This window comes from Sus scrofa, chromosome 14, assembly GCF_054392235.1.
Source record: "Sus scrofa isolate SSC_HxYL_T2T_F1_AM1 chromosome 14, Sscrofa_HxYL_maternal_Yorkshire_Landrace_v2.0, whole genome shotgun sequence".
Classification (NCBI taxonomy): Eukaryota; Metazoa; Chordata; class Mammalia; order Artiodactyla; family Suidae; genus Sus; species Sus scrofa.
This window is the reverse complement of record NC_139396.1, coordinates 71923886-71946622: the sequence shown is the minus strand read 5'-3', so window position 1 is coordinate 71946622 and position 22737 is coordinate 71923886. Positions and strand designations below refer to the sequence as shown.

Genomic DNA, 22737 nt, shown 5'->3' with positions numbered 1-22737 from the left:
AAACTTTGTCTGCAAGGGCAAGATGGTACATTCTTGGCTGCTGGGCCATGGAGCCTGTCACAGCTACTCAACTGTGTCTTTGTAGCACAAGAGCAATGTGCCAGTGTGACAGTGTACCAGTGAACAAGGACAGCTATGTCACATGAAACTTCATTCACAAGAGTTGGTGACTGGGGAATTCCCATCGTGGCTCAATCGTGGTTGCAGATGTGGCTCGGATCCGGCATTGCTGTGGCTCTGGCGTAGGCTAGCGGCTACAGCTCCGATTAGACCCTGAGCCTGGGAATGTCCATATGCCGTGGGAGCGGCCCTAGAAAAGGCAAAAAGACCAAAAAGAAAAAAAAAAGTTGGTGACTAGTCTGCCAGCTATGCTGACCCCTGGAGTAGAAAGTCTGAGTTGGGAACCCAGCACCACAGAGAGGGTGAGAGCCAGCAGACACAAGAATAGTGAGGCTCAGGGAAGCACAGCTCTGGTCCCAGAGGGAAAAAGCTGAGTGGGTTTAGGAATCAAGGATGGGAGCAAGGCTCTTTCCTGCACCCATGGAAGGCTGCAGCAAGCTGCATCCGCGGCCAACCCAGGCCACATGGCCACAGTGCCTCAAGGCTGCTACTTTGCCACAGAGATTCAGGACAGTTCTGCAACTCAGAAGCTCCACACAACAATGCAGTATCTGAGCCAAGCCTGCCACTAACACCACAGCTCAAGACAACGGATCCTTAGGCTACTGACTGAGGCCAGGGATCAAACCCATGACGTCATGGTTCCTAGTCGGACTTGCTTCTGTCTCACTATGACTGGAACTCCTCTTTCTTCTTTTTTTTTTTTGGCTTTTTAGGGCCACACCAGCACATGGAAATTCCGAGGTTAGGGGTCGAATCGGAGCTACAGCTGCCAGCCTACGCCACAGCCACAGCCATGCAGGATCCAAGATGCATCTGCAACCTACACCACAGCTCATGGCAACACCGGATCCTTAACCCACTTAGTGAGGCCAGGGATCAAACCCACATCCTCATGGATACTAGTCAGATTTATTTCCTACGTGCCACAACAGGAGGTCTGGATGTGTTGTATCTCAGTCAACCTAGATTTCCACAATGCTGCTACCACCCAAACACTATTCCGGATAATTTCTGTAAACAGTACACTCCACAGATACATCCTGGGATGACTCAGGGAGTTGCAGAGACACCAGTGAATGAATTGTTCCAATGGCTAGTGGGCCCTGACAGAGCCCGGCTGACTCGGAACAGGGGGCCATCTGCAAGGGGGCAGCACTCCATCCCAGGGTCTGCCCCCGGGGTTAAAGGTGAACGTTCGCTGCTGCCCAGCCTACCTTGAACCCAGTCGGGCACCAGTCCACAAACTGGATGGTGCGCTTGGTCTTGATGGTGGCGATGGCCGCGTTGACGTCTTTGGGGACCACGTCTCCCCTGTACAGCATGCAGCAGGCCATGTACTTGCCGTGGCGAGGGTCACACTTGACCATCTGGTTGGCCGGCTCGAAGCAGGCGTTGGTGATCTCGGCCACAGACAGCTGCTCGTGGTAGGCCTTCTCGGCCGAGATGACCGGGGCGTAGGTGGCCAGGGGGAAGTGGATGCGGGGGTAGGGGACCAGGTTGGTCTGGAACTCCGTCAGGTCCACGTTGAGGGCCCCGTCGAAGCGCAGGGAGGCTGTGATGGAGGACACGATCTGCCCGATCAGACGATTGAGGTTGGTGTAGGTGGGCCGCTCGATGTCCAGGTTGCGCCGACAGATGTCGTAGATGGCCTCGTTGTCCACCATGAAGGCGCAGTCCGAGTGCTCCAGGGTCGTGTGCGTGGTCAGGATGGAGTTGTAGGGCTCCACCACGGCCGTGGAGACCTGGGGGGCCGGGTAAATGGCGAACTCCAGCTTGGACTTCTTGCCGTAGTCCACCGAGAGCCGCTCCATGAGCAGAGATGCGAAGCCCGAGCCGGTGCCGCCCCCAAAGCTGTGGAAGATGAGGAAGCCCTGCAGCCCCGTGCACAGGTCCGCCTGCGGGAGAGCAGAGGCCGTGGGTCCACACCCGCCCAGGCCACGGCCAGGCGCCCTCCTTGCCCCCGCAAGCTGACTCGGGTTCACGGTGTCCACAGGGAGCACAAGTCACCCTTAGAGGTCAGACGCAGGGACGTGCCCCAGCCACACTGCGAAGGAAGGGCCTGGCGGGCCTCGTGGTGCTGCCAAGAGACGGGGAGGGAAAACATCCCAGGCAGGCCTGCCCTCCCGTCCGGGAAGCCTTGCCAGGGCCCTTCCTACCAGTTTGCGGATCCGATCCAGCACCAGGTCGACAATCTCCTTGCCGATGGTGTAGTGGCCTCTGGCGTAATTGTTGGCTGCGTCTTCCTTCCCGGTGATCAGCTGCTCCGGGTGGAAGAGCTGCCTGTAGGTCCCCGTGCGCACTTCATCTGCAAAGGACATGCGGGCCACGCTCTTGAGGGTGACTGCAGACTCACCAGGACAGACAGGCCAGGCCCGTCCAGTTCTCTCGGGCACGGCCGCTCCTTGGAGCCCGACAGCATCTCCCAGGGAGGCCTCCATGTGATCCGCATGCCTCATCTGCCGTTTACGGCCCCGGGAAGGTAGAGCCTGACTGGACCCCAAAGGAGGGACACGCTCTCCCGCCCACACACAGGCGGTTCTGCACATGCCATGCTCCGTCCAGGGCATCGCTGAAAGGTCCCTGACACACGAGACAAGGCTGTGGCTTCTGCCAGCCGTGGAGATTCTGTCATCCCCCCGGGTGGCCAGGAAAGCTGCTCTCTCTTTGCAGCTCCCCTTGGGAACTACCTTGGGCTTCTACTCTCAGCAACCTAGCCAAGGTGCTCTACTCACCTTTCTAAGTCCGAGACTCAGGCCAAACTCTCCTGCACCAGCCCAGAGCACACAGAGCAGGGGGGGCCTGCACAACCACCTGTAGGCGGGGTGCACATGACCCCCTGACCGCCCGGGGTGGGGTGGTGTCTTGGGCAGCCTGTCTTACAGCTGGCAAAGCAGCTTTTTTCTGTATAGATTTCCCTAAATTAGGAACCTGAGCCCCACATTTCAAGCACTGACCTTTCAGTTGCTCGGCCAACGTGGCCCCGGGCAAGCACACATGCGTCCGTCCTCTCCACAGAGGGACCCAAAGGAGCTTACATGGGCTCTCGAGGCTCTCCCATCCCCCAGCAGAGCCGCCCAGTGGGCCGAGCACCTACCAACCACGGTGGGCTCCAGGTCCACAAACACAGCTCTGGGCACGTGCTTGCCGGCCCCAGTCTCACTGAAGAACGTGTTGAACGAGTCGTCCCCACCGCCGATGGTTTTGTCACTGGGCATCTGACCATCGGGCTGAATTCCATGTTCAAGGCAGTACAGCTCCCAGCAGGCATTGCCGATCTGAACCCCTGCCTGCCCCACGTGGATAGAGATGCACTCGCGCTGGGGACCAGAACATATGTGTGAGGCCCCTGTCTGCATGGCAGTTGTCACTGCAAATAAGACCCACTATCTTGGAGTTCCCTATTGGATCGGCAGGTGAAGGATGCAGTGTTGTCACTGCTTTGGCAGGAGTTTCATCCCTGGCCCGTAAACTTCTGCATGCCACGGGTGTGGCCAAAAAAACCTTTTTTTATAAAGAATAAAAATAAAACAAAATAGGTAATTTATTTTTTTGTGTGTCTTTTTAGGGCCACACCTGTGCCATATGGATATCCCAGCCTAGGGGTCTAATCAGAGCTGTAGCTGCCAGCCTACGCCAGAGCCACAGCAATGCCAGAACCAAGCCATGTCTGTGACCTACACCACAGCTCACGGCAATGCCAGATCCTTAACCCACTGAGCAAGGCCAGGGATCAAACCTGCAACCTCATGGTTCCTAGTTGGATTGGTTTCCTCTCCTGAGCAGAAGAGGTGATGGAGGGGCCAACAACCAGGGTGTGGAGAATAAGGCAGACCAGCAAGACAGAACTGGTATTGGGTTATAGACCTCAATTCCACTGGGGCCTCTTCACCATGAAAATAAGGAAATCAAGGTGAAACCTAATGGAAGCACCTACCTCAACTTCATTACAGATAGAGATGCCAAGAAAACCCCAAACCCTAAGATGGCCAAGGCAAAAACAGCTGATACACCAGCTGGAAATTCCTCCACTCCTGAGACTGAGCAGGGTGGGCAGAGAAAATGCCGGCCAACCGTCTCTACCACCATCCAGTTTAGTCATTCAACAAAAATGAAGGAATACTGGAGTTCCTACTGTGGCACAGTGGGTTAAGAACATGACTGCAGTGGCTCAGGTTGTTGTGGAGGTGCAGGTTCGATCTCCGGCCTGGCACAGTGAGTTAAAGGATCGGCATTGTCACAGCTGCAGTTCAGATATAATCCCTGGGAGTTCCCGTCGTGGCGCAGTGGTTAACGAATCCGACTAGGAACCATGAGGTTGCGGGTTCGGTCCCTGCCCTTGCTCAGTGGGTTAACGATCCGGCGTTGCCGTGAGCTGTGGTGTAGGTTGCAGATGCGGCTTGGATCCCGCGTTGCTGTGGCTCTGGCGTAGGCTGGTGGCTACAGCGCCAATTCAACCCCTAGCCTGGGAACCTCCATATGCCGCGGGAGCGGCCCAAGAAATAGCAACAACAAAAGACAAAAAGACAAAAGACAGATATAATCCCTGGCCTGGGGAAATTCCAAATTGTGAGAGTGCGGCCATTAAAAAAAAAAAAAAGAAGAACAAATGAACAAAAAGTAGAAGCTGAAGACCTTAAGTGCTTGACTGGATCACTAGAACCATCTGTATTACCTATGAAAGATGGGGTTTTATTATATTTACTTAAAGACATATCTTTTTTAGTAATGAAAAACCTGTTTTTTGGTTGGTTTGGTTTTTTTTGTTTTTTTTTTTTTTTGTCTTTTTAGGGCTGCACCCAGGCATATGGAGGTTCTCAGGCTAGGGGTCAAATTGGAGCTGTAGACGCCAGCCCACATCAGAGGCACAGCAAGGCTGGATCCAAGCTGTGTCTGCGACCTACACCAGAGCGCATGGCAACGCTGGATCCTTAACCCACTGAGCAAGGCCAAGGATCAAAACTGCAGCCTCATGGTTCCTAGTTGGATTCATTTCCGCTGCACAACGATGGGAACTCCAACTTGTTTTTTTAAAAAGCCTGGGTCTTTTCAGAGTTCCTGTCGTGGCTCAGTGGTTAACAAATCCGACTGGGAACCATGAGGTTGCAGGTTCAATCCCTGGCCTTGCTCAGTGGGTTAAGGATCCAGCGTTGCCATGAGCTGTGGTGTAGGTCGCAGACGTGGCTCGGATCCTGCATTGCTGTGGCTCTGGCGTAGGCTGGAGGCCACAGCTCCAATTCGACCCCTAGCCTGGGAATCACCATATGCCTTGGGAGCGGACCTAGATAAAGGCAAAAGACCAAAAAAAAAAAAAAAAAAAAGCCTGGGTCTTCTCAATACATATTTAAACGTTTTTAAATTGTTTCATATCAGGGCAAGTTGAGTTTTTAAGAACCTCATTTTTATTTGTAATAAAACTTTACAATTTATTTTCGAAAATTCAACTAACTGCAAACCCATGCTAATAAAGATTTTAATTAAAAATTCAAATAACGGACTTCCAATCAGGGCTCAGTGGTTAACAAACCCGACTAGTATCCATGAGCACATGGGTTCAATTCCTGGCCTCACTCAGTGGGTTAAGGATCCAGCGTTGCCATGAGCTGTGGTGTAGGTTGCAGACATGGCTCAGATCTGGTGTTGCTGTGGCTGTGGCTATGGCTGTGGCTGTGGTGTAGGCCGGCAGCTACAGCTCCGATTGGACCCCTAGTCTGGGAACTTCCATAGGCCATGGGTGCGGCCCTAAAAACACAAAAGACCAAAAAAAAAAAAAAAGGAAAAAAATTCAAATAACACAAAATGTGTTTTCTGAAAGTTGAAATTAAATTACAAATCATTAACACAAAGACCACTGAAAAATTCCCAGCTATTTGGAAACTAATAACAAGGGAAATTAGAAAGTATTTTGAGTAGAATAAAAATGAAAACATGACATACCAAATTTGTGAGATACAACTAAAATATAGTATTCAGATGGGAACACACACACACACACACACACACACAGGTAAGAGTCTAAAGTCAATGACCTATAAAACGATGGCGCTCAGGGCAAGCCACCCCAAAATACACTAGGGTGGCACATTGATTACTCTGAATTAAGTTATTTGAGAATCAGCTGGTACCAGAAAAACACTCTGACCCTCCTTTGCTCCCCTGAAAGCAGGAAACAAAGCTCCTGTGGGGAGGCATCCTCCCTGTGCTGGAGGGGAAGAGAGGAGAGAAGGCATGGTGATCCCTGGAGGTAGGGAATTTAAGGCTGAGAAAGCTGCATAAACAAACTTTGTTACTTTTTCATTAATTTGCTACCCCAAGCAAAAGCCCTCTTCTTTTGTCAAATCCCCATAAATAACTGATTATTTGTCTAAAAAGATATATAAACAGCCTGCTTTGGTCACTTCTTAGTCCTATACCTAGAGAACTTCCATGTTTGAAGTTCCCATTGTGGCTCAGCAGAAACAAATCTGACTAGCATCCATGAAGACACAGGTTCAATCCCTGGCCTTGCTCAGTGGGTTAAGGATCTGGCATCGCTGTAAGCTGTGATGTAGGTCGAAGATGCAGCTCGGATCCTGTGTTGCTGTGGCTATGGTGTAGGCTGGCAGCTCCAGCTCCAGTTCAACCCATAGCCTGGGAACCTCCATGTGCCACGGTTTTGGCCCTAAAAAGACAAAACCAAAACAAACAAACAAAAAAAACAAAAAAAAAACAAAACCCCAAACAAAGAACCCCCTTCTATATATACAAAGTTAAATTTGTTCTGTTCTTGTTACTCTGTTTTCTGCCAATCTGATTATTAGACCAACCAAAAAAACCTAGAGAAGTAGAAGAAAACTTTTCCTCCCCTACAAACTCTTCTGAAAAATAGAACAGGGAACACTTCCCAACTCATTTCCTGAGGCCAGTGTTACCCTGATACCAAAACCAAAGATGTTTACTATAAGGAAACTACAGACCAGTATCTCTCACGAAATCAGGCACAAAGATTTGCTCAAAAATTTCAAAATCCAGAGTTTCCACTGTTGCGCAACAGAATCTGTAACATCTCTGGAGCGCTGAGACCTGGCCTGGCACAATAGGTTAAAGGATCTGGCGTTGCCACAGATGTGGCATAGGTCACAGGTGTAACTGTGGCTCAGATCTAATTCCTGGCCCAGGAACCCCATATACTGCCACAGGACTGCCAAAACAGAAAAGAAAAAAAAAAAAAAGAGCAATAACCTGAATGAAGATAATATAGGCCATCAAAATGGCAACATCATGAGATAGATAATTTTAAGCAAGGGTATTATTTCCACATGATATAATCATGATTACATCCCAGCTAATCTCCTAGCTCTGAAGAGTGATGGCCTGGAAGTCTAGAAATTCTACTCAGCTTCTGGACTTGTTATATTCATACCAACTCATCAGTAGACATTTCCTAATTTAGTTCATTAAACTAAGTCCTGTGAACTTGAGAAGACCCTGCCATACCAACAAACAATGGCTAAACAGCTCTTCTAAAAGTACTAACCATGGTATTTTTCTTATTTAAGACAAAGCCTTTGCTAAAATAACAGCTCCTAAAAAAATAAGCAAGTGTACAAGTTTCTTGTGTACAAATTTCTTCTAATCCTGAAGCTTCATTTTACCCATCTGGTAGTAGAAGATACCTTTCCTTTATACATGGAATAATTCAACTCTACCAAATGTTTTTTTTTTTTTTTTTTTTTTTTTTTGCTTTCTAGGACGGTACCAGCTGCACATGGAAGTTCCCAGGCTAGAGGTGGAACTAGAGTTGCAGCTGCTGGCCTACGCCACAGCCACAACCACAACCACAGCAACTCAGGATCTGAGCCGCCTCTGCGACCTACACTACAGCTCAGAGCAACGCCAGACCCTTAACCAGCTGAGCGAGGCCAGGGATCAAACCTAAGTCTTCATGTATACTAGTCGGATTAGTTTCCACTGCACCACAATGGAAACTCCCCCACCCCCAATTTTTTGAGCAGCTTGATTTCATGCTGTGCAATGACCAATAAGAGAAGCTTCAAAACCAATTTTTTGCAAAGGGAGAATGCAGGGGTTAGTGTGAGTTATTTTATAGTTACTAACTTTTCAGAGTTTGGAAGTTACCACAGTGATCAGAAGAGGACACAGGGCTGGGATGACATCAGCCTCAGTTAACTGTGAATAAGAGACATGACCTGGGTCAGGTAAAGCCCTGCCAGGGGTCATTCCAGCCTCTGTTCACATAGGGCTGATTCAGGCACCAGTGGGGTTTTTTGTTGTTGTTTTTGCTTTTCCGGGCTGCACCTGCGGCATATGGAAATTCCCAGGCTAGGCGTTGAATTGGAGCCACAGGTGCCGGCCTAGACCACAGCCACAGCAGTGTGGGATCCAAGCCGAGGCTGAGACCTACACCACAGCTCATGGGCAATGCTAGATCCTTAACCCACTGAGCGAGGCCAGGGATGGAACCTGCATCCTCCTGGATCCTAGTTGGGCTGGCTACTGCTGAGCCACAACACGACCCTCCACCACTGGTTTTAGGTGTGTGCAATGACAGATGTGTTGGCTGAGTTCCATGGTGTGTAAATATAATTAATTCAACAACTAACTAGATACTTATGAACTGAGGACGTTTAGAATGAACTTATGTATGTGTTGCTGATGGAAGGGAATCTGACACTATCTACCAAATCAGAGCCATTCACTTCTGGCATTCCATACACACATACACCAACCAGTAACACATGGTGCAGGAATAGATTCCTCATTGCAACTCCACGTGTAAAAGACTGTAAAACATCCTCATGTCCAGCAATTCAGAACAGGCTGAGCACATGTGGAATACTACATGGTGGTAAACAAGGACACAGGTCTTTGCTCACTGGGACACAGGTAACTGGTCTGTTTGCACAATAAAAAAGCAAGGTGCAACAAAAGGGGGACGCATGTATATCTATTCCTGTTTGCATGGTTTTACCTCAAAAAAACCAAACAACCTAAAAAAAAAAAAAAAGCACAATCTTATTTAACGGAGAAAGCAAGACTTTTCAGCACAGATCATCAGCTAATATTCCTATTTCAAGGGTTATTTCTCTAAGTGCCCTTGTGAGTTCAAATGAGAATGCTCGAGTGCAACCCTTGGGTTGCCCCAAGAAGAAAGAGTCTGTGGCGTAAGCCCAGCTGCAGCTCTGCTAAGATCCCTGGCCAGGAACTTCCATATGCCGCAGATGTGGCCACAAAAAAAAAAAAAAAAAAAAAAAAAAAGAGAGAGAGTGAGCGAGAGTCTGGAGGGGTGAAGGTAGGGGCTACTTACTGCACCTGTGGAGCAAACCTGGTGCCTGCCCCAGACTCAAACGTTCTGAACACTACCCTGCTAACTGGGCCCAGGCCTCTCCGCCAGTTCCCCAGGCCCCTCCAGATCCCTCCGTCCCTCCAGGGCCCACTCCCGGGCCCCTCCATCCCTCCAGGGCCCTCTGCCGGTCCAAGCCCGACCCCCAAGGTCCCACTGCCCAGTACCATAGTGGTCACTATGAGGCCGCACCACACTCAACTCCTCTCACTCCGACGCCGAGCTCCCAACTGCGGAGCCACAGTACCATATGCCACATCCTGATTGGGTACTGACTGCGCAACTGCCATTGGCTCCAACAGCTTTGGGGGCAGGCCGAAAGCCAAGACCACAATGACGATTGGCCATTTCCTTGACCAGTGAACTCCCTTTTGATTGGTCAACACTTTGGGCGGGAAGTGGCTGTGTTGGCGGGAAACTGCGGACTAATGCCTGCCGAGATGCCGGAGGGCGGGGCAGGAGAGGGAGGCCCCATAATTCATTTGTAAAACGGCCATCTCGCTGTGGAGCTGCACAGGGTGTGGGAAGTGACAGGGCATGGAAGGGCTATTCAGTTAGCAACCTGTTACTGGTGCAAATGTCAGTATCCCGGACTCCCGCGAGAGCACGTGACGGCAGACCACATGAGTGGCTCCCGGAAGGATGTGCTGAGAAGCTGGGGCTGGGTAGTTCCCCCTCAGCAGGAGGGGCTTCTGCGCAGGTCTCAAAAGTATCGCGAGGGCCTGTGGTGGTCAGTGGTTAAGGAACCCGACTAGTATCCTTGAGGACACGGGTTGGATCCCTGAACTCGCTGGGTGGGTTAAGGATCCGGAGTTTCCCTGAGCTTTGGTGTAGGTCGCAGAGTCGGCTCAGATCCTGCGTTGCTGTGGGAAAGTCCATATGCCGCGGGTGCGGCCCTAAACAAAGACCAAAAAAAAAAAAGGTATCGCGAGGTTTCCAAGCAGCAATGCTGGAGGGCATGGGGACAACAAGGAGGTTTGAAAGTCCGTGAAGAGGGTAGCTGGCCACAGCCAGATCAGGGGGCTAGGCTTTCCAGAGTGGGTAGAAGTAGAGGCAGGTTGGCTCGGCCATTTAGGGGGAGGATGGTACAGGAGATCCTGAAGGTGGTCTCTGCAGGAAGCCAGAGAATTACATGCCTACTCACAGACCTTGGCCACTTTTACAAGGTTCCTGGAAGGGGGACCGATAACCTCGGTTTCCCACCCTCCCAAAATCCCCTATCCCTCCTGCTGGTCCATGGAAGAGTCTCTTTACCTCATAGAGGAGATGAGCCCCTTCTTGGCTCTTCTAAGCAGGACCAAAAACGAGTTAAAGAGAATATAAATAAAAATAAATTATATATTCATATAAATACATTTTTATGGCACCACCTACGGCATACGGAAATTCCCAGCCCAGAGACTAAATCCAAACAGCAGCTGTGGCAACTTTTTAATCCACTGTGACAGCTGGGGATGGAACATGTGTCCTGGGGCTGGAGAAATGCCCATCCAGATCCTGCTGCATCACAACAGGAACTCCAAACACTTTTTATTTATTTATTTATTTATTTTTGGTTTTTTTTCTGTATTTTTAGAACCAGGCCTACAGCATATGGAAGTTCCCAGGCTAGGGGTCCAATCGGATCTGTAGCTGCCCCACTACACCACAGCTCACAGCAATGCTGAAGCCTTAACCCAATGAGCGAGGCCTGGGTTCATACCCGATTCCTCATGGATACTACTCAGATTTGTTACAGCTAAGCCACAGTGGGAACTCCTGCAAACACATTTTACAATGCAGATGTAAAGTTCATATCTGCCTACCCCTGCTAGGCCAATAGAGTCATAGGGTAATGTTCACAGTGACAGATTGAATGCCCTGGGCTTGAGCAACACCCCCCCACCCCACCCCTGCATCACCACCGTAGATTCAGTGAGACTAACTTCATCTACCCTCCTTCCTTGTTCTAGCAGACTTCTGAGAGTGTGGTCTGGGGGTTGGAAGGGTCAGGCAGCTAGCTAGGGAAAACCAGAAGCCCTCCATTTCCCAGGGAAGTCCAACATGATGGGTGCCAGGAAGCAGGGCCAGCCTTGGGCAGAGAGGCTGACAGGAGATGGGGAGAATGCACCCCTGGTATGAGCTGGAGCAGATGGGGATCAATGTGACTGCCATACCAGGAACAGGGGACAATAAGAACGAAGAGCAGGGAAACCTGTTCATGGTAAAGAGTAATGGCAATAATTTTGGAGAAGTAATATGGGGGAACATGTTGGTGGACTTTGAATGGTGGAGTTTGAGCTAAATTTGGCCCCAGGAGAATAGCAGATTAGGAGAAAGGGGTATCCAGTAAGTGGACAAGAGGACAGAAACTGCAGGAGACAGACAAAAGTGGAGTAAATATAGCAATGACTTGGGGGAAATGTAAGATTTCTTTTGCCGCAACCCTTTCCCCACAAAAAGCTCCCAGAAGCTGCAGAGGGCCTGGGCTACCTGATAAATGAGCTATTTGAACAATGTCATTTGGATGCTAACAGAAAGGGGAGCTCCAGGAGGCAGAAGGACACAGGGACATCTTGGTCACGTGTGGCATGTAGTCTCTGTGACTCAAAGAGTCAGGACAGTAATGCCTTCACCTGAGTCAAGCAATGCAGAGGGGCCAGTTTTGGGGGAAACAGTGGTCTCCCAACTTCTTATTCTGTTCCTATTTACTAGGCTTCATCTCCCTCTGACCACTCAGCCCTTCCTGTCCCTGGAGTTCTTGCAAACAATTGTTGCTTTATCTTTTATTTGTATAACAACTTTATTCACATACCTCACCAGCTTAAAATGTACAGTTCCATGTTTTTTATATATTTGCAGACTTGTGCAGCCATCCCCGCTGCCTAATTTCAGAACATTTTAATCACCCCAGAAAGAAACTCTGTACATGTTAGCAGTCACTTGCCAGCCCCCACCCATTATGAGTAATGCTGCTGTAAAAATTTACTTGAAAGTTTTGTATGGCTGCACCTTTTCATTTCTAGGAGCAGAATGGCTGGATCATACAGTAACTTCATGTTTAACATTTTAAGGAATTGCCCAATGCTTTCTAAAGCAGCTGCACCAATTTACATTCCCACCAGCAGTGTATGAGGGTTCCAATTACTCCACATTATCTTAAACACTTGTTATTTTCTGACTTTTTAACTATAGCCATCCAAGGGGATGCATTGCACTGTGGTTTTGTTTGCATTTCCCTAACAACTAATGATTTGAAGAAACTTTCCATGTGCTTATTAGGTATTTGTATATCTTCTCTGAAGAAATGTCTATTCAGATCTTTTGTGCATTTTTAAATTGGGCTGTTTATCTTTTTGTTGTTGAATTGTGAGTGTTCTTTATATGTTCTCGATACAATCTCCTTTATCAAAGATACGATTTGCAAAATTTTTCCCATTCTATGGATTATTATCTTTTTTTTCTTTCTTTTTTATGGCCACACCCGCAGCATATGAAAGTTCCCCAGGCCAGGAATTGAATCTGAGCCAGTGCTGTATCCTTTAACTCTCTCCACCGGTCTGTATTTCGAATCCGTGCCTCCACAGCAACCTGAGACATTGAAGTTGGATTTTTAACCCACATCACCACAGCAAGAACTCATCTTTTCATTTTTTTTTCTCTTTTTATGTCCCCACCTGAAGCATATGGAAGTTCCCAGGCTAGGGGTCGAATCAGAGCTGCAGCTGCTGGCCTACACCACAGCCACAGCAACATCAGATATGAGCCGAGTCTGCCACCCACACTGCAGCTTGTGGCAAGTCGGATCCTTAACCCACTGAGCATGACCAGGGATAGAACCCACGTCCTCACAGAGACCATGTTGGTTTCTTAACCCACTGAGGACCAGCGGGAGCGCCCCTCTTTTCGTTTTCTTGATGGTATCCTTTGAAGCACAAAAGTTTTTTAAATTTTTTTTTTGTCTTTTTAGGGGCTGCACCCACAGCATATGGAGGTTCCCAGCCTAGGGGTCGAATGGGAACTATAGCTGCCAGCCTACACCACAGTCATAGCAATGCCAGATCCTTAACATACTAAGCGAGGCCAGGGACTAAACCTGCGTCATCCTGGATACTAGTCAGGATGGGAACTCCAAAAGTTTTAATTTTTTTTTGCTATTTCTTTGGGCCGCTCCTGCGGCATATGGAGGTTCCCAGGCCAGGGGTCCAATCGGAGCTGTAGCCACCGGCCTATGCCAGAGCCACAGCAAAGCAGGATCCGAGCCACGTCTGCAACCTACACCACAGCTCACGGCAACGCCGGATCGTTAACCCACTGAGCAAGGGCAGGGATCGAACCCGCAACCTCATGGTTCCTAGTCGGATTCGTTAACCACTGCGCCACGACAGGAACTCCCAAAAGTTTTTAATTTTGATGAAGTCCAATTCATCCATATTTTTCTTAAGTTGCTTCAACTTCTGTTGTCATATTTGTGAAACCCATAAACTGGGTTCATTTCTTGGTGGGTATCTAACCAAATGACAAAATCAAGTCAAAGAGCAGGAGAAGGAAGGATTTGTTACTTGCAGTAGGTAAGGAGAACACTAGGATCTTTCCCAAATCAGTGTCTCCTCAACAGCAAAACTGAAGAAGACTAGAGCTAAGGGTGCATGCATGTTTATAGAGGGTCTTGAGCAAGGAGAATTCAGCATAGAATTGGGGAAAGGGTTGACAAAGTCCAGGCTCTAGTTAATTGAAGTCACGCGGTTCAGCAAAAGTCAACACATCATTCCTTTGGTTCCAGTTAGTCTGGTTTTGTTGAGAAAGTTATGTCTGGTTCTCTTCCTTCAGGGCTTTCCTACCCTATCTTCCTACAAAATCACTGCCTTGTCCACAGCCTTGAAGAATTACCCCTACATTTTTATTTATTTATTTGTTTGTTTTTTGGCTGCACCCACCGCAGGTGGAAGTTCCCTGGCCAGGGATCAAACCCACACCTCATGAGTGACCAGAGCCCCCACAGTGACATGCCAGATCCTTAACCCACTGCACCACAAGAGAACTCCACTTCTATATTTTTTTTGAGGGTTTTTGGAAAGTTTAGCTAAAATACTTGATAATATTGTTGTGTCTGCACCCATTTTGTATGGTCAGGCAGCTTCAGGGGTCTTGAATTACCCAAGATAAGAGTCTGCAGACTCGCAGGTAAATGTATGTTTCTGATATGAGTTCTTCAACTTCCTTTGTGATAAGCATTCCTCCCCACATCCCAGGGGACCTTCATGAAAGCTTGCCAGAACCCTGCTCTTTTTTGTTTGAATTGACCAATTCAAACTCGGCCCAGACACCCTCCAAAATTCTATGCACAGACCCTATTAAAGCCATGTCCCCGAGGCTTTGCCAGGCTCTGCCTGCACTGAGCCTCTTGGTGTGGCCCTCACGGTGTGCTGAGTACTTCCTCCAGGACCTGTGAGGAACAAGCTTGTCAGTTTCATTTTCCTCATGGTCTTTTGTTGAACAAAGCCTCATCCATCCAGCCCCCTTAGGGCTTCCTCTACAAATGTTAATTAAACAAAATCACAGCAGTGTTTTTACAGTTTCAGCTCTGACATGTAGGTCTTGGATCCATCTTGAGTTAATTTTTTGTATGTGGTGTGAGGTTGGGGTCCAACTTCACTTATTTATTTGCATGAGGATATCCAGTTGTTCCAGCAGTTTGTTGAAAAGACCATTTTCCCCCCATTGAGTTGTTTTGGCACCCTTGTCAAAAATTGATTGGCCATCGGGAGAATGAGAAGACAAGCCACTTGGAGAAAATACCTCCAAAAGACACATCTGATAAAGAACTGTTCCCCCAAGTATACAAACAAACCTTACGACTTAACAGTAAGAAAACCAACAACCCAATTAAAAATAGGCAAAAGATCTGAACAGATAACTCACCAAAGAAGATATACAGATAGCAAATAAGAATATCAAAAGATGCTCAACAGGCGTCCCCATCATGGCTCAGAGGAAATGAATCTGACTAGCATCCATGAGGACTCAGGTTTGATTCCCTGGCCTCGCTCAGTGGGTTAAGGATCCTGCATTGCTGTTGCTGTGGAGAAGGCCAGCAGCTAAAGCTCTGATTTGACTCCATACGCCATGAATGCAGCCCTAAAAAGACAGAAAAAAAAAAAAATGCTGAACATGGTATGTTATTAGGGAATTGTGAATAAAAAATAACAGTGAGATACCACAACACAGCTATTAGCAAGGCAGAAGTCCAATATGCTGACAACACCAAATGCTGGTGGAGGACAGGGAGCAACAGGAACTCTCATTCAGTGCTGATGAGAGTACAGAACAGTACAACCCCTTTGGAAGACAGCTTAGTGATTTTTTACAAAACTAAACATACTCTCACCATACGATTCAGCAATCACATTCCTTGGTATTTACCCAACAGAGCCAAAAACTTATGTCCACACAAAAAACTGCACATGGATGTTTTATTTTATTTATTTATTTATTTATTTATTTATTTTTATTACTCCATGACTTTTATTACATTTATAGTTGTAATACAAAAAGGTATAAGGAAATGCTGTGTTGGCCTTATTTCTTTTTTCTCTCTCTCTCTTTTTTTTTATTATGCCATGGATGTTTTATTCATACTCACTAATACTTGGAAGTAACTAAAGGGTCCTTCAGTAGATGAATGGATAAACTGCTGCACATACAGAAAAGAAATATGAAAGAAAGAAGGATTTGATTTGCTAATATTTGGTTGATCAATTTTGTGTCTATATTCACAAAGGATATTGATCTGTAGTTTTCTTTTCCTGTGATGTCTTTGTTGGGTTTGCTGTCAGGGTAATACCTTGTAGAATGACGTTGGAAAGTGGTCTCTCTCTCCTCTCTCTCTCTCTCTTTTTTTTTTTGCTTTTTAGGGCTCATGGCATATGGAAGTTCCCAGGCTAGGGGTCAAATCAGAGCTGCAGCTGCTGGCCTTCGCCACAGCCACAGCAATGTGGGATCTGAGCCACATCTGCGAACTACACCCCAACTCAGCAACGCCAGATCCTCAACCCACTGAGTGAGGCCAGGGATCGAACCAGAATCCTCATGTATACTAGTTGGATTTGTTTCTGCTGTGCCGCAGTAGGAACTCCCAGAAGTGTTTCCTCTTCTTCTTTTATTTTTTGGTGCTTTTATCTTCACTGAGTCTTCATGGTGCTCCTTATGCAGGAGGGAGCCAGCACTCAGCCCAGCCCTACCCCTGGGAATTTACAGTTCAATGCATCAATCATGCTTGGCCTCAAATATCCATTGAGTTTTTGGTTTGTTTTATTTGTTTTTTAGCCATGCCCGTGGAAGTTCCTAGGGCCAAGGATCCAACCTACCATACAGTGCCCCAAGCTACAGCAGTGAAAACAGTAGACCCTTAATCTGCTGAGCCAGCAGGGAACTCTTCCATTGGGTATTAATGGCTGTGTTGAGAGTGCTTCTCTGAATAGATTAAAAAGTCCGGGCCCTTGGAGTTCCCATCTTTGTGCAGCGGAAATGAATCCCACTAGGAACCATGAGGTTTCAGGTTCCATCCCTGGCCTCACTCAGTGGGTTAGGGATCCGGCGTTCCTGTGAGCTGTGGTGTAGGTCACAGACATGGCTCGGATCTGGCATGGCTGTGGCTGTGCCTGTGGCTGGCAGCTGTAGCTCTGATTAGACCCCTAGCCTGGAAATCTCCATATGCCGAGGGTGCAGCCATAAAAAGACAAAAAAAAAAAAAAAAAAGTCAGGGCCCAGAAACACTGCACGCCAGCTCTCATGAGGTCATCTGTCAGGCCTCTTGGGACCTCCTGCTATAAAATTGCACAACCCTCATGGTTTGAAATGCATTTCCCTAGATTTTCTGAAGGCATCTCAGAACAAGGAACATGGGATCAGTTAGTTATGTCTGGGCCACATGGAACAAGGTAAGGAGAGATGGCTTTCCTGCAGGAAGTGGGAGCCCATCTAAGAAGCTCCTCAAGACATCATCAGCCAAATAGCAGAAGGGTGCAAGGAGCTGGCTAAGGCAGAGTGTTCCTGGTGGCACCAACTTGCTGGGGAGCCCACTAAACCAGACAGGCTGCAGGTGACTTTAAAATCCTAATCCAGGGAGTTCCTATTGTAACGAATCTGACTGGTATCCGTGAGGACACGGGTTCGATTGCTGGTCTTGCTCAGTGGGTTAGGGATCCAGCATTTCCATGAGCTAGGTGTAGATCACAGATCCAACTTGGATCCCGTGTTGCTGTGGCTGTGGCGTAGGCCCATAGCTATAGCTCCGAATTGACCCCTGGCCTGGGAACTTCCGTATGCCACAGGTGTGAGCCTAAAAAGGAAAAAAAAAAAAATCCTTATCTGGGCATTCTCAGTGTGGTTCAGCAGGTTACAAACCCAACTAATATCTATGAGGATGCGGGTTCGATCCCTGGCCTTGCTCAGTGGGTTAAGAATCCAGCATTGCCGTGAGCTGTGGCATAGGCCAGCAGCTACAGCTCTGATTCAACCCCTAGCCCAGGAACTTCCATATGCCACAGGTTTGGTTCTAAAAAAAGCAAAAAATAAAAATAAAATATAAAATAAAATCCTAATCCACAAACCACACATCAACCTGGAAACATGTACAAAGTTCTGGAGGACGAGGATATCTGTTTTGGTTTTGCTTCACTTAGATGGATTGTCATCATTCCACTGGGACTACCCTGTCACATCCACCTTTGCACTTTCAAAGAAGTGGGAAGAGGACAAAGACCTCTCAGTCCCAGGAATGAACAGACCTGGTCATGGAAGGAGATATGGGCTGCCTGTGGCATGGGGACTGGCACAGAGCAGGAGCTCAGTACCATACCTCTCACTGATATCCAGCAGCAGGGGTCTGAGGGGGGTCCCCCAAGTCCTCCCAGCCTGACACAGGTGCTCCCCAGTGTTGGCGTCTGAGGGGCCCTCAGGGTGCCCTGAGCTGGAGGGCTGTGGCTTGTCCCCAAGAGACTGCTTCCTTCTTTGGGGACATTGTCTGTAGCTAGAGGCTCAGAACAGCCAGCATGCATTCTGCCAATTCACAGGACATTCCTGAAAGCCCAGCACTCCCTCACCAATGCGAAGTGGCTTCCTGCCATCCCACTGGGTAGGGGAGTTAAGGGTTGCCCAGGGCCACTCAGTTTAGCAAGACCTGCCTGACTCCTGCAGCCCCCACACCCCTAGAGTTGGGGGTGCCTGGATGGTACCCAGCTAGATGGAGTACACGCATGGGGATGGGGGATCAAGGAGGGGTTCTGAGGCACCAGATCCCCAGCGGCTGCCCTCCCAGACCAGGATTTTAACCTGCCCTGGCTTCAGAGCCTGCCCTGGAGCCTTGGGCATCCTCATCTGTGAACCAAACCAGGGCTAGGTCATCCTGAGAACCTAGAGTTAACCTAGAGCTAAGAGGGAGTGAGCTGCCTGGGTGTTTGTGACTGCGAGGTGGGGCCTGCGCTGGGTCTGGCCCCCCGCGGGCGGGGGCGGGCTCTGGCGCAGTCTGCACCGGCAGGCCAGGCGGGGCGGTCTCAGCGCTCAGAGCTGCTCAGCAGCCACAGCAGGTGGGTCGGAGTCCTGCGGAAACAGACTCAGGCCCCAGAGGTGGTACCTGGGGACAAGGTGAGGTAAAACAGGCTCGAGGGGCAGGGGGTGCTAAGGGGCGGCGGTGGCGTGGGGCAAGGGCCGGCTGAAGCTCAGCGCTGAGCCTGGGGTTCCAGGGCCTGGCCGGAGCGCCCTCACTGGAGGCCAGCGCGCTGTTACTCCAGCCGGCGGTTAGGGGGAGGGGTGATCGGGAGGAGTGATTCCAGGTGGCTGCCTGGGCTACACCCAGGGCAGCAGCTCCGCTCCTGTTCCGGGTTCTGGAGGCCTGGCCTGGCTCCCGGGAAGCCTTGTGTTTCCACCTTGCTCTGGGATCCCACCCAGAGCACTTGTTCCCAGACATGTTCCCTGGAACCTCCCCCTAAGCACACCTGGATTCCACTCCACCAGGCTCCCTGACCTGCCCTGGAGGCAGACCCAACCTCTGTAATCTCCTGACCACCCCTGGCCCAGCCCATCCCTCTGGCAGGCCAGCATTAAGGGCCCAGGCCCCCAGGGTGGGGTCAGAGGGAGGACTAAAGGCTGGTTCACTCCCTTCTGGCCCTGGTAGGTGCTAGCAGCTGGCTTGGTGCTCCTCTCAGCTGCCACAATGGCCTCAAGGCTGGCACGCTTCTGTCAGAAGCTGAAACGGCGGAAGCCGCTGGAGGAGGCCACCATGGAGACGTTGCTGCAGCGCTGCCTGTCCACGCTGGACCTGACCATGCTGGGAGTGGGGGCCATGGTGGGCTCAGGCCTCTATGTGCTCACCGGCACTGTGGCCAAGGAGATAAGCGGCCCTGCTGTGATCGTGTCCTTTGGTGTGGCTGCCGTGGTTTCCCTGATGGCGGCCCTGTGCTACGCAGAATTTGGGGCCCGCGTGCCCCGCACAGGCTCGGCCTACCTGTTCACCTATGTGTCCATGGGTGAGCTGTGGGCCTTCCTCATCGGCTGGGACTTGGTGCTTGAGTATCTCATTGGTGGCGCTGCGGTGGCCCGTGCCTGGAGTGGCTACCTGGATGCCATGTTCAACCACCGCATCCGCAACTTCACCGAGGTCCACGTGGGCGTCTGGCAGGTGCCCTTCCTGGCCGGGTATCCAGACTTCTTGGCTGCTGGCATCCTGCTCTTGGTCTCCATCTTTGTCTCCTGTGGAGCCCGCGTCTCCTCCTGGCTCAACCACACCTTATCTGCCATCAACATGACCGTCATCCTCTTCACCATCATCCTGGGGTTCATCCTGGCCCGCCCGCAAAACTGGGGCAAGCAGGAGGGTGGCTTTGCACCCTTTGGCTTCTCTGGCATCTTGGCCGGCACCGCAACCTGCTTCTATGCCTTTGTGGGCTTCGATGTCATCGCTGCCTCCAGCGAGGAGGCTCGGAACCCGAAGCGAGCCGTGCCTGTGGCCATCACCGTCTCGCTGGGCCTGGCAGCCAGTGCCTACATCCTGGTCTCCACTGTGGTCACTCTCATGGTGCCCTGGCACCACCTGGCCCCTGACTCGGCACTTGCCGACGCCTTTTACGAGCGGGGCTATGGCTGGGCTGGCTACATCGTGGCGATTGGTTCCATCTGCTGTAAGTGAGCCCTGCCCTGGCCTCCCAGGAAACACATCTCCACTTAGGCCTCAGTTTTACTGGTTGTATAATGGGCCCAGGAAGATGCTAATCGTTAGACTCCACCCAGGCCTGCTGGGAGGGACCTACTCCCCCTGCCCCCCCACTGGATGTGGAATGTTGCTTCTGGGCCTGTGCCTCCAGTTTCTTTTCTGGAGAGGGACTCAGCCCTCACCAGATCCCCAGTGGCCTCTGACCTAAACTGAGGTGTCCCATTCCTGGTTGGGGGAGTGACAGTCCTGCACCCCATAGTCACTAGGCTCACCTGAGAACCCAGACGAACTCATGCCCCACAGCAGTGGCCCCTGGGGCCTGTCTGCTGTGCTGACCAGTCCCCCTCCTCTACCACAGCCATGAACACGGTCCTGCTTGGTATCCTCTTTTCCCTGCCACGCATCATCTACGCCATGGCTACAGATGGGCTCTTCTTCCAGGCGTTTGCCTACGTGCACCCCAGGACACAGGTGCCTGTAGTGGGCATCATGGTGTTCGGGGCCCTCACAGCTTTTGTGGCACTGCTGCTGGACCTCGAAGCACTGGTCCAGTTCCTGTCCATTGGCACCCTGCTGGCCTACACTTTCGTGGCCATCAGCGTCATCGTGCTCCGCTTCCAGAAGGCCCCTGCATCCAGTTCCACCAGCCCAGAAAGCTCTGTCCCTGCGGCCAAGGAGTACAACTCCTTCTCAGACCACATAGAGCTGGTGGGCACTGAGCAGGGCCCAGCCTCTGAGCCTGGGCAGCTGCGGCCAGCCCTGAGGCCCTACCTGGGCTGCCTGGATAGGTGCTGCCCTGGGACAGCCGTGGCTTGGGCAATCGGGGTCCTGGTGGTCTCGGGCGCCATCCTGGCCTGCACACTGACCATCGGGAACTCAGTCCTGAAGCTCCCTCACTGGGGCTCTGTCCTGCTGCTCCTGCTCAGCGGCGGCATGTTTCTGCTCAGTCTTATTGTCCTGGGGGCCTACCAGCAGCAACGCCAGCAGGACATCTTCCAGGTACCTCCCTGCCAATGCCATCAGCCCACCAGCCCCCTCCTCCCCACTTCCTCTGCTCCCACAGCAGGGGAGGCGACACACATGTCCCCCTCTGACTGCCTCATGAGTGGGCCCTGGGCATGGCATGCAGCCCTTCCCTGTGGCCCAGCCCCGCCCTGCCCTTGCCTCTCAGATACCCATGGTGCCACTGATTCCAGCAGTGAGCATCTTCCTCAACATCTGCCTCATGCTGAAGCTGAGCATCCTGACCTGGTTGCGCTTCTTCATCTGGCTGGTGATCGGTGAGTGGGGCCAGCTGGGTGCCCCGGGCCACAGGAGGAGAGTTGGGGTGGGGGGTGGGGGGTGAGCAGCGCTGTCACCTGCCGCTCACCTGGCACCACATCCACAGGACTCACAGTGTATTTCGGGTACGGCATGCGGCACAGCAAGGAGAACCAGCGGGAGCTGCCAGGGCTGACCATCACACGCTATGTGGTCTTCCCCAGCGGCAGCTCACTGGAGGAGACAGTGCAGGCTGTGCAGCCCCCCAGCCAGGCACCAGCCCAGGAGTCTGGCCACTTGGAGCAGCCCTCCAGTCCATGAGGACTGCTGGGGGCCTGCCCTCCACCTTGGGAGGCCCGCCTTCTATCCAGGCCAGCTCTGGTTCAGGTCTGCTCACACCAGGGGGTCCTTGGGGCTGCAGTGGGCGTGACCAGCACTGGTGTGGTAGACTCTTTGCCCGGTGCCTTCCAGTTCATGACCCACTCCAGCAGCCTGGGCAGGTGGGGTGGAGTTGGGGGGTAGATGAGGCTCCAGCCCCAGGAATATACAATAATAACTGCCCAGCCAGCCATGCGGCCTGCATTGTATCCATTGTCTTTGTGGCACTGGGAAGCACGCAGTTGTCCCCACTGCACAGCAAGGTGCAGGGGTTCTGCAGCGGGGAGGTGCCAGGCCCGGTACATCTTTGTCCCACCTTCAGGGGCTTTGCGTAAAGTCTCCAGATGGTACACATGTGGGGAGGCGTGTGCAAGAGCCTAGGCCTGCTAAAGGTAACTTCTGGCCTACCCAGTCCTTGAGGGTCCCCAGGCCCACCTTGTTCTGCCCC

At 50.8% G+C, this 22737-nt stretch overlaps 2 protein-coding genes across 6 annotated transcripts in view; one reads left to right on the top strand and one right to left on the bottom strand.

The window, feature by feature from the left end:
* LOC100155138 (tubulin alpha-3 chain) overlaps nt 1-22737 on the bottom strand; it is a 27459-nt gene extending 4722 nt beyond the window's left edge. For 2 of the 4 annotated variants that reach the window (XR_014826094.1, XM_013981444.3), the window contains exons 1-4: nt 9631-9695; nt 3218-3440; nt 2280-2428; nt 1338-2018 (exon numbers count right to left, since the gene is read on the bottom strand). Coding sequence is in view for 3 of the 4 variants with exons in the window: in XM_013981444.3 (XP_013836898.1) it covers nt 1338-2018; nt 2280-2428; nt 3218-3440; nt 9631-9633 (1056 nt within the window). In the remaining variant the exon portion in view is untranslated. Of the gene's footprint in view, nt 1-1337; nt 2019-2279; nt 2834-3217; nt 3441-9630; nt 9696-15364; nt 15581-19946 lie in introns of those variants that run through there. The other 2 variants (XM_084994063.1, XM_021073410.2) reach the window with 2 other exon arrangements.
* On the top strand, nt 18966-22482 carry SLC7A4 (solute carrier family 7 member 4). 2 transcript variants are annotated; one of them, XM_084993016.1, is made up of 5 exons: nt 18966-19092; nt 19617-20619; nt 21010-21650; nt 21823-21931; nt 22039-22482. In XM_084993016.1, the coding sequence occupies exons 2-5, from the start codon at nt 19656-19658 to the stop codon at nt 22230-22232; spliced, it is 1908 nt and encodes a 635-aa protein (XP_084849142.1). In that variant the 5' UTR covers nt 18966-19092; nt 19617-19655; the 3' UTR covers nt 22233-22482.